We start from the raw sequence: 17,854 nt of genomic DNA, 5'->3' as shown, positions 1-17,854 counted from the left end.
TAGGAAAAGTCAGGTGGGCTCCTCGGTGGCTCTCTTCCACGGCTGCGCGTTAGGGTCACCTGGGTGACTTTTAAAACTACTCGTGCCCAGGCCACAACCTAGCTTGATTACATTCGAATTTCCGGGTGGCAGACCCAGACATCAGCGGCTTTTAAAGCTCTTCAGTTGATTCCAATGTGCAGCCTCCTTTGAGAACCACTGATCTTAGATCCAGAGTGTTTATCAGCTATTTAATCCACTGGCTCCCACTTGGAAGAACCACTGGGAAGACCTTGGACGCTAAAATAACACCTAGAGACTACTGCATTCAGCCAGCTTATTTTGGAGATGGAGTGGTGAAAAAATTGAGACGAGAATTTGAAGTCAACAAGAAGTTGGAAATGCACAGTGCTCAGCCTGGGGGGCATGGAAGGGACACTGCTTTGGGGAGCAGATCTCGGCTTGGCAACTGCCCATTGCTGTCACTGCCATTAGGTTCTCTGATTTGATAAGGCCCTCAAGAACTCAAAATTACTTAACCCTGTGGGAGATCTGGTGAAGGAATCTGAGGACCTTGTCTGCATCCTAATTCCAGTTCACCAACTGTAAAAAAAAAAAATAGTTTTCCGGGGCGCCTGGGTGGCTCAGTGGTTAAAGCCTCTGCCTTCGGCTCAGGTCATGATCTCAGGGTCCTGGGATCGAGTACCCCATCGAGCTCTCTGCTCAGCAGGGAGCCTGCCTCCTCCTCCTGTCTCTCTCTGCCTGCCTCTTCTCTGCCTACTTGTGATCTGTCAAATAAATAAAAAAAAAAATCTTTAAAAAAATAGTTTTCCTTTCTTTTCAAGATTTAATATTTAAAAAAATATATGAGAGTGAGTCTGCCCACACAGGTTGGGGGAGGGGCAGGAGAGACTCTTCAAACAGACTCCCGGCTGCGCAGGAACCCATGGTGTTTTCATCCCACAGCCCTGAGATCATGACCTGAGCCCAAACCAAGGGTCAGAGGCTTAAGCAAGTGAGCCACCTCTAAGATTTTATTTTTAAATAATCTCTATAATGTAGTTTTGGAATACTGGTGAGGTCCAGAGTCAAGGGCCAGGAAAGAATTCTTGAGACGTCTTTGGTGCAAAAAGGTGATTTTATTAAAGCATGAGGATGGACTCAAGGGCAGAAAGTACATAAAGTACTAGGGCTGCTGCTGCCCCAGGATTGTGAACAGCAACTGATGACCTACTTTGAGGCTGAGGGAGATCGAGCTCCGGGGAGTTCCAAAAGGATTTTCATATGCTAAAGAAGAATCTCTGGAAACCTGAGACCTTGCTATTGTCAAACTAAGGTTGCTTTTCATCTAGCAAGGCATTGACATTAAGAGGTGGGAGCTTCCTGGAGGAACTTTATACTCTGCCTGCCTCAAGTATCTGTCAATGGGCTGCAGCTTTTAAGGACACTTTTTTTTTTTTATTTTATTTATTTATTTTACAGAGATCACAAGTAGGTAGTGGGGGTTGGAGGGAAGCAGGTTCCCTGCCGAGCAGAGAGCCCCATTCCAGGCTTGATCCCAGGACCTTGGGATCATGACCTGAGCCAAAGGCAGAGGCTTAACCCACTAAGCCACCCAGGTGCCCCAAGGACACTTAATCTTATCTACAGTTCCTTCTGCCTTTGTATCCCCTACATCTACACTGAATGTGGGGCTCCAACTCACAACCCTAAGATCTAGTGGGTTTGCTCCACAGACGGAGCCAGCCAGGCTCCCCTAAAAAAATCCATTTTGAGACATTTTGAAACGTGACTATGGGCTGGGTATTGGATGATATGCAACAGATTTGTTAACGTTTTCCGGGTGGGATAATAATGTAGTTACGTAAGAAAAATGTTCGTTATTTTTTAGAGATGAACTATGGAAGGGTGAAATGGTGTGATGTCTGTGTCTGGAATCTGCTTTTTTTTTTTTGAAGATTTTATTTATTTATTTGACAGAGATCACAAGTAGGCAGAGAGGCAGGCAGAGAGAGAGAAGCAGGCTCCCTGCTAAGCAGAAAGCTAGATGCAGGGCTCGATCCCAGGGCCCTGAGATCATAACCTGAGCTGAAGGCTGAGGCTTTTTGTTTTTAAAGATTTTATTTATTTGACACAGAGAGAGATCAGAAGTAGGCAGAGAGGCAGGCAGAGAGAGAGGAGGAAGCAGGCTCCCTGAGGAGCAGAGAGCCTGATGCGGGGCTCGATCCCAGGACCCTGGGATCATGACCTGAGCCGAAGGCAGAGGCTTTAACCCACTGAGCCACCCAGGCGCCCCTGGAATCTGCTTTTTAAGACTTTGTAAAGGGGAGAGTAGGAAGACAAAGGGGAGCAAGATCCTGATAATCCTCTCGGTGATGGGAATAAAGGGACAAGGTACCATTTGCTCTACTCTTTGTGACAGAAATATTTTGTAATATATTTCTGGAAACTGAATGTAACAAGAGCTTGAAAGCTTTGCTTCTGTCCTTTTCTGGCCCATGCCTTACCAGGCCTTATCTGTAGTGGTCAGATGAGCATTTCCTTCCACAAAGCTCTGCTCTAAATAATTTGCCTTAAGTCTGAGGCAGACAAGAACAAATCAGTTTTTGAAAGGCACTGGGCACTGTTTCCAGCCGGCTGAAACTCACAAACTTTAATAGCTGTGACAGACTACAGAAGAGGAAAAACAAATTCTTGGGGCCTGGGATATGGAGATATCCAGGGCCACTTGCCTCTGGAATCAGGGTTAAAAAGGGCAAATTCCAGTTTTATTCCACATGTAGAGGAAATGAGGCTGTTTCTCCAAATCTTTTTTTTTTTTTTTTTTTTTTTGCCCCAAAAGAACATTCTAATTGATGAGGGAAGAGAAGGCAAGCTGTGGAAGCAGCAGAAGCTGACACCCAACAACTTCCCTCTCCCCCAGATGGGATTTACGTGACATTTCTCAGGCACTCCTGACTACCCTAAAGCTGAGGAAAGGAAAAACAAATAGTTAACTTATACCCTGCAAGACAGGAGTCTCCCTCAATTTACAAATGTCTTAGCATTTTATAAGATAGCATTTCTATCAATAACCTACCTTCCAGAAGGAAATGTAGATAAAATTAAATGTCCTTATAGCCTGTAGCCCATTGACAGATACTTCAAATAGGAAAAGTGTAACGTTCCTCCAGAGAGCTCCCAACTATCTCATTGTTAATGCCAGTTTAGAAGGAAAAACAACCTTGACAATGGCAAGGCCTCTGGTATGCTGTGAGTCTACTTTAATATATGAAAATCCTTTTGAGACCTCCCTTTTCCTTACCTCCCCCAACCCCATAGAATATAATCTGCCACCCCTTATATCCCAGGGCAGCAGCTCTTTCTGCCCATAGGTCCTGTCCCTGTGCTTTAATAACCCCATTTTGCACCAAAGACATCTCAAGAATTCTTTCTTGGTCATCGGCTCAGGACCCTACCCCACTGAACCATACCTGTATTCTAAGACCACATCGTAATGAACACAATCGGTGACCCTTGTGACTGAAATTCACCAGTCAAGTATAAAGTGAGCAAACTGGAGTGAATTCTATACCTCTGGGTCTCCTCTCTGCCCCAACCTGCCAAGGACCCAGTTCTTAGGAGGCAGCTACTACAACCATGGTGACTGGCCTTCCCTCCATTCCCAAACCAGCACACATTTCCAGTCTTACCTGATCTCCTACTTTCCTTGGCACAGGGCCTCACACACACAGATCATCAAGGCCCAGGGGGATTCTGTGCTTAGGATCCTATCTGTCCTCTCCTATACTGCTCTATTTTGAATAGGACACTTTAACCTAAACCCTAAAGTGTAAACTTAAACTTACAATTAAACTTAGTGTGTGTGCTCCCAAAGAGTATGCTGGGAGTCCTAACCCCCCCACCTTAGTGCCTAAGAATGTGACCTTATTTGGAAATAGGGTACATCTTTGTAGATGAAATCAGGTTAAGACATTCTAGAGGAGGGTGGGCTGTAATCCAATTACCGATGTCCTTGAAATTTGGACACAGAGACAGACACACAGGTGGCTTTGTGGAGACAGAGAGAGCCAGGTTGGAATGATGAGTGCCAAGAATTGCCAGCAACCACCAGAATCCTGGAGAGACCAGAGCTATCCTCCCCTATAGCCTTCAGAGAACATACGTCCCTGCTAACACTTTGATTTCAGACCCATAGACTCCAGAACAGAGAATACATTTCTGCTAGAAGCTACCTAATTTGTGGGAATTTGTTGTGGCAGCCCTAGGAAACTAAGCCAGGGTACCAGAAACATCTGCTCCTTTTACCCTCACCATTAGTATGCCCACTTTCCAGGAACAATTGCAACTATGTCTAAATAAGTAGAGAACCAGGCTTTCCTTCTAGAACCACCTAGATCACAGCCCATATTCTTAACCCGGAGACCAAAATTCCCCTTCCTGCTGTTTGGATAATGTAATGGCTCTTTCCTAAGTTTGAAAGTTGACAGAAACACCTGGGAACCCCCGAGTGTGGGTATAATAAACAAAACAATAACAAGTGTTGAGGAAGATGTGGGGAAACCTGAACCCTTCTGCACTGTGGGTGTGGGAATGTAGAATGGTACGGAGTCTGGTCGTTTCTCAAATGGTTCGACAGTTACCATGTGATCTGGTAGCTCCACTCCTGGGCATCTATTTACGCAAGAGAAATGAAAACATAGGTCCACACAAACACCAGCACAGGAACATTCAAAGTGGCATTATTCATAAGAGCCCCTGAGTGGAAACCATTCAAATAATCAACTGATGAATGGATAAATAAAATCTCATATGGACACACAGTATTATTTGGCCATAAACAAAACAAAAAAAAAAATTGGTGTTGAACATGCCATGTGGAGAAACCTCAGAAACATTATGCTAAGTGAAAGAAGCCAGATACAAGAGGCTACAAATTGTATGACTACATGAAGTGTACAGTAAAGGCAGATTATAGACAGAAAGCAGATCGATGGTTGCCAAGAGTTGGGACTCAGAATGAGGATTAATTGTAAATCTGAGATCTTCTTGGGGGATTAATGTGCCCTAAAACTGGTTCATAGTGATGGTTGCCTCACCCAGTAAGTTACTAAAAATCACTGAATGGCTTATTTGAAATGAGTGAATTGTACAATGTGTGAAATAAAGCTGTCTGAAAAAATATTTAGGGGCACCTGGGTGGCTCAGTCATTAGGCATCTGCCTTCAGCTCAGGTCACGATCCCAAGGTCCTGGGATGAGCCTCACATCGGGCTCCCTGCTCAGCAGGCAGCGTGCTTCTCCCTCTCCCACTCCCCCTGCTTATGCTCTCTCTCTCGCTGTGTCTCTGCCTGTCAAAAAAATAAATAAAATCTTTTAAAAAAATAAATAAATACATAACAAAATAAAATAAATGTTTAGAGTTTAGGACTTATATGGGTCAAGAGCCAGCCACCTCAGACAACTGGGTTATTTTAGAACACAGGAAGGACACTATTTAGGTTTTCCAAACAGTTTCCAATGATAAAGTGCTTCACTTTATTTATGCGAACATTAGCTGCAGAAAAATGCCAGAACAATTTAGAATTGAAACAGTGCAGAGGCCAAGACCAAAATTCGTTATCTGGACACTTCAGGCTAAGAAGCCACTCTCCCCACTTCTTCAGAGCCTCTGAGAAGGTGATTAGTGACCAATTAAGTAATGACATCTTTTCTTCCTCATCCCACCAGCATTCCAGACACAGACAAAAGCCTGATAACAAGAACCCCTCTCTCCACAGACCCGGCTTCCCCGCTGCTGGAGCTCTTCACAGTCACAGCTCCTCTGGCCGTGCAATGCCTTGCCCAAGAACAGATCCAAACAGGCAGCCTGGCATACGTTGGGTGGCTGAAGCAGAGCCACCTGACAGAGCTCTTTCCAGAAAGGCCTTTTCGAGTAACCTGGCAACAGGGGCAAGCCCTTCTCTGAACTTCCCAGTGTGCTGTCGGCATCAGTAACTCCTCTTCTGGGATATTCTGAAGGCTTGAGTCAGGCCCACCTATTTTCTACTGAAACTGGGTAACAGAAGGGGACACATCTGACTGGCTTTCCAGATTAGACTTCATCTTACTCCAGGCCAGTGAGACGAAGCAGCCCCCGGTAAGAGCCAGGGAGGGCAACATAGCCCGTCTTTACCCAGTCCCTCTCAGTCAGGACTTCAGGCCCATCTTGGCCATCATCTCCTCATACACGGTCCACGCCATCGCTGCCATCAGAGCTCTGCGGAGGGCCCTCGGGACGCTGCCTTGGAAGAAGCCACGGAGACCATAATCCTACGAGGAAAACGAACGTCAGCATTCCGGAAGCAGAGCAGCAACATGAGGAACACACCTAGTGTGAGACTGAGGGTCCCTGTTACCCCATTGGTGAGCCTCAGTTTTAGGATTTTCATTGATAATGCCAAAACTATGAATAATGGATCCAAGGAGACGATGAACTAAAAAAAAATTTTTTTTTGCATAATTTTTGCTAAACTTTCTCTTTTTAGGCTTGCTTTATGCAAGAGAATTTATTTCTCAGCTGCAAATCTTTCTACAGGGTGGCTGTATACAGCTGGATAGCTTGTGCAGCTCCCATACGCACCAAGCCCCAACTAGCAAGCGAGATCCAAGCCATGGTCTGCATGCCAAGCCCTGGGACCTGGCTTCAGGCTGGAGGAAAACATGTCTTTTTGGCAATCTGTCTGTCTGGAGGGAGCATTTTTGCATAACTCACTGTATGCTCTTGACATTCCTACATAAGCATTAAAGACGAAACACCTCCTCCTCATAATCTGGACGGATTCATTTCTATCATTATCATTCCTGCCATTTTATACATACTGAAGAATATTATTCTCAAAGTTTAGGCTTTTAGGTATAGAGAATAAAAGAGCAGGCAACCCAAGCAGGGTGAGGAATATGATCCGATTGACAAATATTTGTCTACATCTAGGGCGAGACAGATACAGGATGCCTATGCTCACATTCTTTCCTCTGCTACACAGAAAAAATGAGACGTACAGAAAAACATAAAAACTTAGCTTGAGCAAGAATATTTGGTGTGTGGTAACAGTACATGCTGCCAAAGGACCAACTCTGTGGCTTTTAAATGGTGCTTCAGAAAGTGTACCTTATGTCTCCTATACTTTTTATCTTCAACAATACCTTTTGTCCATTTGTGTTAGAGCAAATTCCTAGAGACCAAATGATGTATTTGTCATTTCTTTGTTTTGTTTTTTTTTTTAAGATTGTATTTATTTATTTGACAGAGAGAGACACAGTGAGAGAGGGAACACAAACAGGGGGAGTGGAAGAGGGAGAAGCAGGCTTCCCGCTGAGCAAGGAGCCTCATGCAGGGCTCAATCCCAGGATCCTGGAATCATGACCTGAACTCAAGGCAGACGCCCAACGACTGAGCCACCCAGGTGTCCCTGTCATCTTTTTCTGACTTGAATTCCCTCCTAGGTCCTTGATCATCAGGGGATGAGGCCCTCCCAGATTCCCTGACCTGGTGGGCGGGGGTGGAGTCCAGAAATCTGCCAACTTTAACTATCATCACAGGTCTCCTAAGGTAGTCAGTTTCCCCCACCCACCACCAACCCCCCCCCCAAAAAAAAAAAAAAACCCAACCCACAGCCAACCTAGGTTTTTAGCAGTGATTCTCAACCTTTGCAACACTCTGGAATTGCTGGGGAACTTAGCTACTGATCTGGGCTTCACCCACCTTCAGAGATTCAGATGGAAGCAGCCCAGGTTGTGACCTGGGGGTGGGGACTTTTTAAAGCACCCCAGCTGATTTTAATATGTAAAGGACACCGGCTTCCATTCGAGAGAGAGAGAGAGAGAGAGAGAGAGAGAGAGAGAGAGAGCAAGCCTTAACCACAGTAAGAAGCAATATTTACTCCGTAGCCTTACTTTAAAAATGAGTGTCACTGCCTGGCCAATCCACCGAAATTTCACTGGGGAGAGCTGCATGTGGGTTTTGATAACATCCGCAGGCTGAGTCACCAGGGAGGCCAGAATGCCAGCAAAGATCCCACAGCTGAAATTTACAGCGGGAATAAGGACTCCATCCAACTGGTCTGAAACATGACAAAAGCAACATTCAGTTACAAATGACTCTCACATAAATATCAATACCAAGTTGCCCACGAATTCTTCCCCAAATTCAGAAGGGTCTAGATTCAAAATGGGGTTAAGAAGTAAACATTTAAAGGTATAACTAAATGTAGATGGGAGTCATGGAATTAAAATTTGCCCTTTTTTACAACCATCGCCATCATAATTGATTTGGGCAAGAATCACAGACTGAGGCTCAAACACTGGGGTGAAAGGAACAGAATGTTTTATGTAGATTTATGCAGATTCAAAGTATCCCCCCCCCGCCCCCTCCAGTGCCCACAGATGCTTCCAAATTACAAAAGAAAAAATGAGTTTTCAGTGGAGACGCCATCTTGTCCGAGAGATAAAAGAGACAGATTATATGAGAATATCTTTGTTGTTAGGAAACACAATTGGAGGTATTTAAGGGTAAAGGGGCATCACTCCTGCAACTTTAATCTTAACTTTTGCCTAATCTCAACCTTTGCAATCGTAAATGGATTGCAAAAAACAATTATACATAAAGAGAAGTAAAAAATGTACACCAAGCTCCCTTACTGCCCTAACTTTCTGAGCCACATAAGGCTGTGACCTGCAGTGTCACGCCTCCTGGTGCCTACAGGAGAGAATCGAACTCCTAAAGCACTCCAACTCCACTGATTACCATTGTCATGATGGGGGCATGCCGGTTTTCCCACTTTACAGACCTGGGTTGCATTTCCTTGCTCAAGTTCTCTGGAGACACCGTATGGAATGCAGGTTCATTCCACAGGACGTGCTTCTATCAGAACCTGGCCGTGCTTGGGTGTATGCTCACAGCATACCGAGTGTGCCCGTTGTGACCAACAAGAGCTTCCTGGCAGCGTGGGTCTGCCAGAATGCCTGAGGTCAGGCACCTTGCTCTCCAGAGGGCTCAAATCCACTTTACCTGGGAACACGGCAAGGGGAGGTGCTAACCCCACTAACCTCACCAAACTTTTCTGATAAGAATCAGATCACGTGCTTCTTGAGAAATACCGGCTCCCAGGTCTTACCCCAAAGTTCCTGATGTAGGAGGCCCTCATGCAGGGCCCAGCAATCTAAAGATAGGGCAAATCTGCCAGGTATCACTGCAGGATTTCTGTAAAACATGCTTTATCCCCCCCACCCACTCAAGAACGACAGTACTACCAGTACTCTGCCGTAATAGTCCATAAATTCATACAGGCAGGGGGCCAAGTCTTTCATGACCACCACTGGGTCCTAGCATCTGGCCCCATGCTTGACGTGAGGCAGAAATGGCTCCGTTCCTAAAACTCTGCTAAGAACAATAAACAGTCTCCAATCGCAGAGAAAGCTGCGAAGATATGAGGTCTTGGAGATATCTCTCCCCTCCCCCACCACACCTTCCTTCGTCCATACCATGGGTCATGATGTTTTTGGTCTGGTTGTAGAACATCAGGTAGATTCCAGAAAAGGGTGCGTCACGAAGGAGTGTTGCCGTCAAGCCGCTGAAAAGTCCCCGGTGCCCCTCAGTGCGATAGATGCTCCTCAGGGCTGCACAGATGCTCTCATAGCCATACTTCCCACTCTGCAAGGAAGCACAGGATCAGTGGCTGGTGCGGTAGCCCTGGGTTTGAGCAACGAACCCACCTGACTTCGGGGTACATGACAATGCCAGGCTTTTATTCTCTGACCACAGTGGCCTCGATTTTAGATTCTAAATCTGGAGCTGACATCGGTGACCACTTGACGAAAGCCCAATGCCTCTGTTTATCCACCCCGAAGGCTGAAAGCAGTTGGACTCACCTCGTAACGTGTCTTCACCACAGTGATGGGTGACATGCAGAGTCCTGCAACCGAGCGAGAGCCCACTCCCAGGATGACTGACTCCAGCGCTGTGGGGGGATGGCCTCGCAGGAAGTACTGCTTCAAGGAGTAGAGAGTGCCAAAGTAGATGCCAATGCCAGGGACACACCTCACAATGGACTGTGCAACAGGGCAGAGGGAGGAAAGCAAGCCCAGATGGACACTGTGAGATACTGTCCTAGTTGGGTTTTCCCAAAAGACGGAGATTTGCATGCAAGTAGTTGATTGAAGGTATGTAGGGAACAGCAATAAGAGAATGGGGAAGTGAGGAGAGAAGGCAGCCATGAAGGGCAGGCTGCCTGATGCATTACTGCCCTGGTAAACGTAATCTCTTTGGGGGGAACTCTGGGAATCGGTGTAGGCACCTCAGAGTTCACCCTCCAGTTGAGGAGGGTGAGTGAGGTTTTTAAACATCAACTATCATCTTCCACTGGGCTGGGGTGGGCATTTGTGCCCTGGTACTCCCAGCAAATTTACCTGCAGGTAAAGAAATGCAGATGTGGCCTGCTTGTACGAAGGGCAAGGAAAGGGTATGCTGGCAGCTGAGGGCACTCACTGCATCTACTCTAGACCTGCTACTGCTCCAACAAGCTGTATCTAGGGCATAAAGATATTTCCCCAGCCCTCTGATAGGAGCGAGCAGCATCATGTGACAGGGAGAAGACCACACAAGTCCTCCCACTGCTTCTGGCGCTGACCTATCCTTCCAAGAGGGGATATGGAAGGTGCATGACAAAGAGATAGCTATGACAGCAGAGGGTGCAAGAGAAGACCCAAAAGGCAGCTTACAGGGGACATCCCTTTCCAAAGGCCCAGAATACTCTCCGTGCGAACCACCTTCAAGAGCAGAGCCAGCATCCCAACACGACCAGATCTAAAGGCAGACAAAATGGAGGTAGGGAAGAAAAAAAAAATCACTTAGACCTCGTCCTCATAAAAGAACTTCCCATCCAAAGACTTCTTGGTATGACTTCTTCGCTAAGAGCACTCAAGAATCTCTACAACACATCTTGGAATAACTCTTTGGGGGGTTATTCATGATTTGGCACATACGTGTTTATCTGTTGATTCACACCTCAAGCAACGGGATGACCTCCCATGTTACACGCATTTGGTATACTTCCCACAGTGCTGAGCCCAATGTCAGGCACAGAAGAGACACTTAATGCATACATTATTTCCAGAAAACCACCCACACTACTCGTACCGGACAGCACAGTTACAACACTACAGGCTAGCACAATAAAATGCAAATGTCACCAAGGCAGATCACAGGATGATGCCCCCAGGGAAGGACCCCATTTCATTAACAGGAAATGTCAAATCAAAGTTGGGCATGGCCCATGTTTCTCCTGAAGCATCCAACACAATGGCAGTTGACTTAACAGTTGAGATGTTCCTGTGTCTGAGAGGAGTTGTTGGAACCATTCCTCAGAGAAATGGTGAGGGGGGCACGCAGCAGGCCTTACCCATGGTCTGAGGGCTGGAGAGTCTGCAGGCGCGTTTTGAGGAGATCCAGGGGTTGGAAAAGGAGGGTGGAGCAGGTCCCACTGATGGAGCCACACAGGAAAGCCTTGATCACCGGATGTAACTTCAGGGCAAGAGAACACTGAGTCAGCAACTTTGCGGCCGCCAAGTTTTCTCATCTTTCTTCACACTGGGACCATTTTTTTCCCTCTATTTGGTTAGCTTAGAAAACCACCTGCTGGTGCCCTGTATTATCTTCCCACTTCAGAGAAGGTTAAAGTGAACCTGGGAATTAACAGCACTGGAATGCCATGGAGAACATAATACCCGGCTAGAGGGGATCTCTCTGGCCTCAGTACTAAGAATGAGCAATCCACCTCTGTCTACCTGTGAATTAGGCCGCCAACCACACCTCCCTCTCTGTCCTGAGGGTAAAAGTTTTGGGCCATCTCTTATCTTCACAGAAGCAAAATCAACTGAACCTAGTGTGTGAACTGTTGGCTGCCAAGCTCTCTTGGTTATAGGACCTGTAGATATTTACAGGAGGGAGACATAGGAAGTGAAACCATAAGCTCAGTTTCAACGTAAAACATGGACCACTTCCTGTAAAATCTATGAACTTCCTTAATTTAAAAGCTTTCCCTTTCTCTTCTACCCACACATCTCACTAGGACCTAAGCAGATTGCAGATGTGGGTAGACCAGCAGCCACCCCTTACCCCTGGGTCTGCTGGCTCTCCCTTAAACCAGGACAGTCGCCTGACAGGAAGGACACCCTGGCTAATCTAGCGGCACCACCCAGAAGGGCAAAGCCTAAATGTACCTCCTTGAACCCACTAGGCTAGAGGCCTCACGGCTAGCCTCAGAAACACTCGATCATGAATGGTTGTGAAAAGCCACGTTTAAAAATCCAACCAGGAAATGAAAACACTCTTCTCCAAACAAGAGACTTGGCAAACGCCATCCAAAAAGATCTTCTCTCCTCATTAAATGGCACTCGCACTATTATTCGTGAATGCACGGACAACTGTAGTCCTAAGACACTGAAAATGAAGTTGCCAGTTATACCCGTACAGCCACCAACCCAGAGCTAAAATGTTTATAACTTGTGGTTTTTTTGTTTCACAGGGAAGAGAGATCACTCCACATTTCTACCAAATGAGCAAGTTTCAAATTACAACTGGAACCACTTGAAAGACTAAAAAAATTCACATAATAAAAATTGGAGGTCCTAACTCTGTTCAAATGGCTTATAAAGTACCTAGGGGTGACAAAAGTGATAACACAACACATACAACCAAGCAAAATGTATCTACCTTGCCAGTCTGTCAGCATGCCATTCCCAGTCCCCCAAAGGGGTTGGGAGAGTGGGGATATGCTAAGCCATACTCCTGGAGTCTGTGCTTCTTGGTCTCATCCTTCCACTGGCATCTTCTGGAAGCTAGCTTCAAAGCCCCTGTCTTTCCAGTCTGATGCCACATCACCTCCACTCCCTCTGGGCTAGTCACCCCTCAGCCCCCACCACTTGCCATCCAGCTAAAGCTGCCCGTTCTGCTCACCAAGGACCTGCCCATCCCAGGAGCCCTTTCCTGCCCTAGGCCTTCTCTTACTTGGCTGGTCCGGTGCATTTCAAACAGCTGGCCACCTCTTGGTTTTGGGCTCCTTTTGAGTCTGCTCCTTTCTCTTAGCCTCAGATGTTTTTCTTCTTATCTCCTCCAGCCACAGCCCCTCAGGGCCACCTCACCCACAGTGCAGGGCACCACACTGTACCACACCCACAGCCAGTTCAGCCCAGCACCCCCGTCCCTGAGAGGCCCCCAGAAAGCTCCCACTCACACTCCAAAATAGAAACCCGGTGATTAATTCACACTCCTGCTGCTACCCCACTCAACAAGATATTCCAGTAGCAAGTTTGGGAGACACATAAGACTCCTCACTGTACCTACTGCTTCATGACCCAGTTGTACCAATGACCCCTCAGTGTTGCCGGAGTCGGCCCACACCCATCTGTTCCAGTAGCCTCCTTGGCAGCCTCCAGCCTCTACCCTACTAATCCACCTTCCTGAGCTCCTGGAACAGCACTGGGTAAGGCATCTATGTACACCACCTCAAGATCTCACCGCACTCTTGAAATGTGTCCTGCGTCCCAGGTTTGAGGCCATTGGCCAGACCTACAACAGGGTAATCTCCCCAGGCTCCCTTCAGCCCTTTGCTCCTGCTCTGGTAAGGTTGCGGGCATGACCTGTAGTTACAGCTTCTGTGCAGTCCTCTGTGCTGCTTCCCCAACACTCTCACAGATATTGCAGGGAATTCGTTTTAAGGCTGTGGTCCTTCACACACATGCTCCAACACATTCAACCCTTCCTCATTGCAGGAACTATTTTAGGTCTTTATTTTCACAGTGCAATGCTTGGACATATTATTAGTTTAATAAATATTTGTTGAATAAATGCCTAGAGCCTGTAACTTTTGTAATTTTGTAATTTTCTTGGTCGATGAGCACAGAGTAGATGCTAAATATATACCAGCTGGACAGACTAACCTCTACTACTTAAAAAAGAAAGAAAGCATGAAAGAAAGAAAGAAAGAAAGAAAGAAAGAAAGAAAACCCGACACACAGCAGGTAATATCGTTAAAAAAAAAAACAACAGAATTTACACTTTTCATTTTGAAGTTTTAAGATGTTGTCACATGGAACATCCTTTGTAGGCATGTTTGATTTTTTTCTAAATAGCCCGAAGTTAGATAAGTAACAATTTGTTTTGAGGGAGGAGGGCAAAAACAACCGAATAATACACAGTATACAAAGGCAGTAAATAGTACTGAAATAGATAGTAATTTCTACAAGCAATTTTTTTTTTTTTTAAAGATTTGTTTAACAGAGAGAGACACAGCAAGAGAGGGAACACAAGCAGGGGGAGAGGGAGCGGGAGGAGCAGGCTTCCCTCTGAGCAGAGAGCCCGATGGGGGCCTGGATCCCAGGACTCTGGGATCATGACCTGAGCCGAAGGCAGACGCTTAACGACTGAGCCACCCAGGAGCCCCTCCATAAGCAATTCTTAATTTCCTTGAGAAAACTAAATCCAATCAAGTCTCCAGGCCAGAGCTGGAGGACCCAGAAAGAGAAATAGGTAAGTACGCTTTCAAAGATGGAAAGTAGAGCCGCAGCCGCTGCCTTTTTAAAGGATTAAAAAAACCACCCCGATTCACCGCGCCGCCCATGCTGGCGGAGGGGACCTCGAAGAGAAGGAGAGTGGCTGCGCTCCGCGGCCTATGTCTTGCGTTTGCCGCCTCCACCCACCCGCAGCCGCTCAGCCAGACCGCCCTCCGGGACCCGCCTGCCCAGCCCCGCCTCCGCCTCCACCAATGGAGACCCGGCGGCACGACCGTCGCAGCCAATCCGGAATCAGGGGCGTGGCCTCGGCCCCCTACTGCCCCTCCCCCCATTCTTCGCAGGCTAGAAGGTGGAGACCTAGAAGCAGTCCTCTCTGCCCGCCCGGGGGGCCCAGTGCGGTCCCGACTCACCTCCCTCGGGCACCCACCTCTTCTCCGGTCTGGGGCTACTACGGGGCTTTGCGGTGGTCCAGATACCTGCCCAAGCGTCCTTCCACCTCTGTCGCTCTAGGCATCCAACTTAAAGCTACGTCCGGAGGCGCTCGCACGCGGCTCGTGGTCGCACCGGCACACTCCCCGACACTCCCAAGGCCCGGGCAATTCCGCCACCCTACCCGGACGCAAACGCAGCAGACAGACCGTCGCCTGTCTGTCCAAGGGGGCTGCAACTCCTCTCCTCCCTCGCCCTTCTCTTTTCAATCCATCCCTCTCCCGCCACGTCCCCAACCTATTCGGCGCACACCCAGGGAGCGGAAAAGGCTCCCAGAGAGCCGCCGAGCCTTGGCTACCTCCCGAATTTCCCTCCACGAGCCGGCGGTTTCGGAACCCCTGTGTCCCTTCCCCGCAGTTTACCATAAGCGTCTCCACCTTGTCTCCAACATCCTGAGGCTGCAGCAGCGCCGGCCGTGACTTCTGAAACATTGGAGAGGAGGCCGGGCTCTGGGTGCGTTAGTGGGAGCTCGGGCCCAGCGCTGGCGATCTCGCGGGAGAAGGCGACGCGGCAGCAGCGGCCCGGCGACGCGCTCGCAGGCGGGGGCTCTGCAGTCCGCGCCCTCGGACGCCGGGTCTGCGCGCCTACCGCCCCTGCGTGGCTCCGCGTGGCCCACCGGGACCTGCTCACAGCTCTTCACTCGCCTTGCACACCCCGCCGCTCTGCTCTCCCGCCCATCCTGCCCGGCTGCACGCTTTTGGGCCCCAGATCGTGAAGGGTGTATCCGGAGGAGGAGAAAGCCGGAGGAACCGCGCGCAACCTTGGGATTTCGCTTCCGGGGTTGGGCACTCCTCGCTGGTGAGGGTGTTCTCTTTAGTGCCACCTGGTGAACATGTCCAGAATTGCAGGGCCCGCTGTTGCCCCTCTCCTGGAGCTTGGAGGCCTGCCTCAGGCTGCAAGGTCTGGTGCAAGGTGTGAACGTGTCTGCGATCTAGACATGCTCTGCGGGGTACGTAGCCCGTAGCTATCCGTGCCTGTTGAACTTCAAATGTGGCTCATATGCCTGACGTCCAGAAATTTAAATTGTATTTAATTTAGGTAATTTGTATGAAAAATGGAAGCAGTGTGGAATATTTTTCTGTTCAACAACTTTATTAACAGACCCACATTTCCCTTTGAGCGCTTAAAATTTAGCGAAGGAATTGGCATGTGTTCTTAAGTTATCCATACACCTCATTTCTTTTCTGTTCCTTCTCTCCCTCTCTCTTTTTTTTTTTTTTTTTTTTGAGAGAGCGTGTACAAGTGCGGGGAGGGGGGATGGCAGTGATGCAGAGGAAGAGGGGGAGAGGGAATCTTCAGCGGGTGTTCGGGGCTCTATCTCACCACAGGAGATTATGACCTCAGTGGACATCGAGAATCCCAGGCTTACCCAACTGAGCCACCCAGGCACCCCCATGCACCGCATTTCTAAGACTTACAGCAATCTAGTAAAATAACTTATTAATAATTGTTATTACATGTTGAAGTGATGTTTTAGATATTTTGGGTGAAATATATTATTAAAATTAATTTCACCTATTTTTTTTAAGATTCTATTTATTTGAGAAAGAGAGAGAACAGAGGGAGAGTGGGAGGGAGAAGCAATCCCCTGTGAGCAGAGAGCCAGTGGTAGGACTGGATCCCAAGACCCTGAGATCATGACCTGAGCTGAAATCCGACACTTAACCAACTTAGCCATCCAGGCGCCCCTTTTTCCTTTGTCTTCAATATGGCGACTGGATTATTAAAAATTACACGTGGCTCACTACGTATCTATTAGACCACATTGGTCTAGATGTTTAAGATTATGGTTTATCTCTCATCCGGGCTCTGGGATTAACATTTATGGTCTCCCAGCTTCCCATTACTCCTGTCTGGCGGAGCTGTGGAAAAGTATCACTGCTGGGATCCTGACAAACCTGTTGAAAAACGCAGGGACACACCTTCAATGTCCCTGGTTATCTGTAGAAGAAAGCGCAAACTTCTCATGGTGACAGGCTTCACTACTTTCCTGTATCCGGTCTCCACCAGGGAAATCTAGGTCAGGGATAATTTAGGAAGTAAGATGCTGTTTTTTAAGACTTTGTTCCCATGCTATTGAAGCACAAGGAACAGGCAAGAAAGTGTTTTTTTGTCCCCAGAAGGGATCAAGCAAAGCACAAACATTAAGAAATACATATACAAATCTGTCTGGTGGTTGTTTAATACTTTGCTACCCCTTGTTCTAAGCTTGAGGCTCATTTTCTTTGTGCAGTTGTAGATGACTAAGCTAAAATTTATTTTTATTTTTATTTTTTTAAAGATTTTATTTATTTATTTGACAGAGAGAGGTCACAAGCAGGCAGGGGGCGGGGGAGCAGGCTCCCTGCTGAGCAGAGAGCCCAACACAGGGCTTGATCCCGGGGCTTAATGGGGGGCGGTTGATCCCAGGGCCCCCAAGATCACTGACCAAACTGAAGGCAGAGGCTTAACCCACTGAGCCATCCAGGCACCCCTAAAACTTCTTTTTAAAGGAATAGCTACATTTTCTCCATAGGGCAAGGATTCCTACTTTTGAGAAACAGTGGATTGGTGTATTTCAGAGGCTGCTCTTAGCTCCTCCCTGCTTAGGGCAGAGGTGGGACCCACAATGAAAGCCTGCTGCCTGGCCGCCCTAGCCCCAGCAGGTATATTGGCTTGGCTCTGGGCTCAGAAGAAATGGGCTGTCTTCCAAGGATGGTAGGTGCCTGCCAGGTTTTCCCCCACTATATTTGTTCCTGCCATACTCCCAGCCCTGAAACCCAGAGTTCCTCATCCTCACCCATCCTTCCCCTGTGTTCTTGGAGATGTGGAAACATGAGATCATGTGAAAGAAGCAT

General features: G+C 47.6%; 1 protein-coding gene across 3 annotated transcripts; it reads right to left on the bottom strand.

Moving 5' to 3' along the window:
• Nucleotides 1-5,492: 5,492 nt before the first annotated feature.
• LOC111159137 (solute carrier family 25 member 38) lies at nt 5,493-15,755 on the bottom strand. Of its 3 annotated transcripts, none has more exons than XM_022521561.1 (7): nt 15,395-15,755; nt 11,417-11,538; nt 10,737-10,821; nt 9,888-10,067; nt 9,501-9,669; nt 7,914-8,080; nt 5,493-6,290 (listed from the first exon to the last, which is right to left on the bottom strand). In XM_022521561.1, exons 1-7 carry the CDS (start codon nt 15,446-15,448, stop codon nt 6,168-6,170), a joined length of 900 nt encoding a protein of 299 aa, XP_022377269.1. In that variant the 5' UTR covers nt 15,449-15,755; the 3' UTR covers nt 5,493-6,167. The 3 variants fall into 3 exon arrangements, with proteins under 3 accessions (XP_022377269.1, XP_022377268.1, XP_022377270.1); XM_022521560.1 differs by having other exon boundaries at nt 15,380-15,754; XM_022521562.1 differs by lacking the exon at nt 7,914-8,080 and having other exon boundaries at nt 15,380-15,755.
• Between the last annotated feature and the right edge of the window lie 2,099 nt (nt 15,756-17,854).

Source organism: Enhydra lutris, unplaced genomic scaffold, assembly GCF_002288905.1.
Source record: "Enhydra lutris kenyoni isolate GAN:26980312 unplaced genomic scaffold, ASM228890v2 scaffoldscaffold66, whole genome shotgun sequence".
In the NCBI taxonomy this organism is placed as follows: domain Eukaryota; kingdom Metazoa; phylum Chordata; class Mammalia; order Carnivora; family Mustelidae; genus Enhydra; species Enhydra lutris.
This window is presented reverse-complemented; position numbering and strand designations above follow the sequence as displayed.

Bases quoted from the DNA above. Each gene is read 5' to 3' on its own strand.
- LOC111159137 (XM_022521560.1), bottom strand. From the start codon at position 15,448: ATGTTTCAGAAGTCACGGCCGGCGCTGCTGCAGCCTCAGGATGTTGGA. The intron at 11,539-15,379 runs GTAAACTGCGGG...CTTGCCCTGAAG, and splicing joins ACAAGGTGGAGACGCTTATG to TTACATCCGGTGATCAAGGC. The intron at 6,291-7,913 runs GTAAGGCTACGG...TTTTCCTCGTAG, and splicing joins CAGTGACACTCATTTTTAAA to GATTATGGTCTCCGTGGCTT.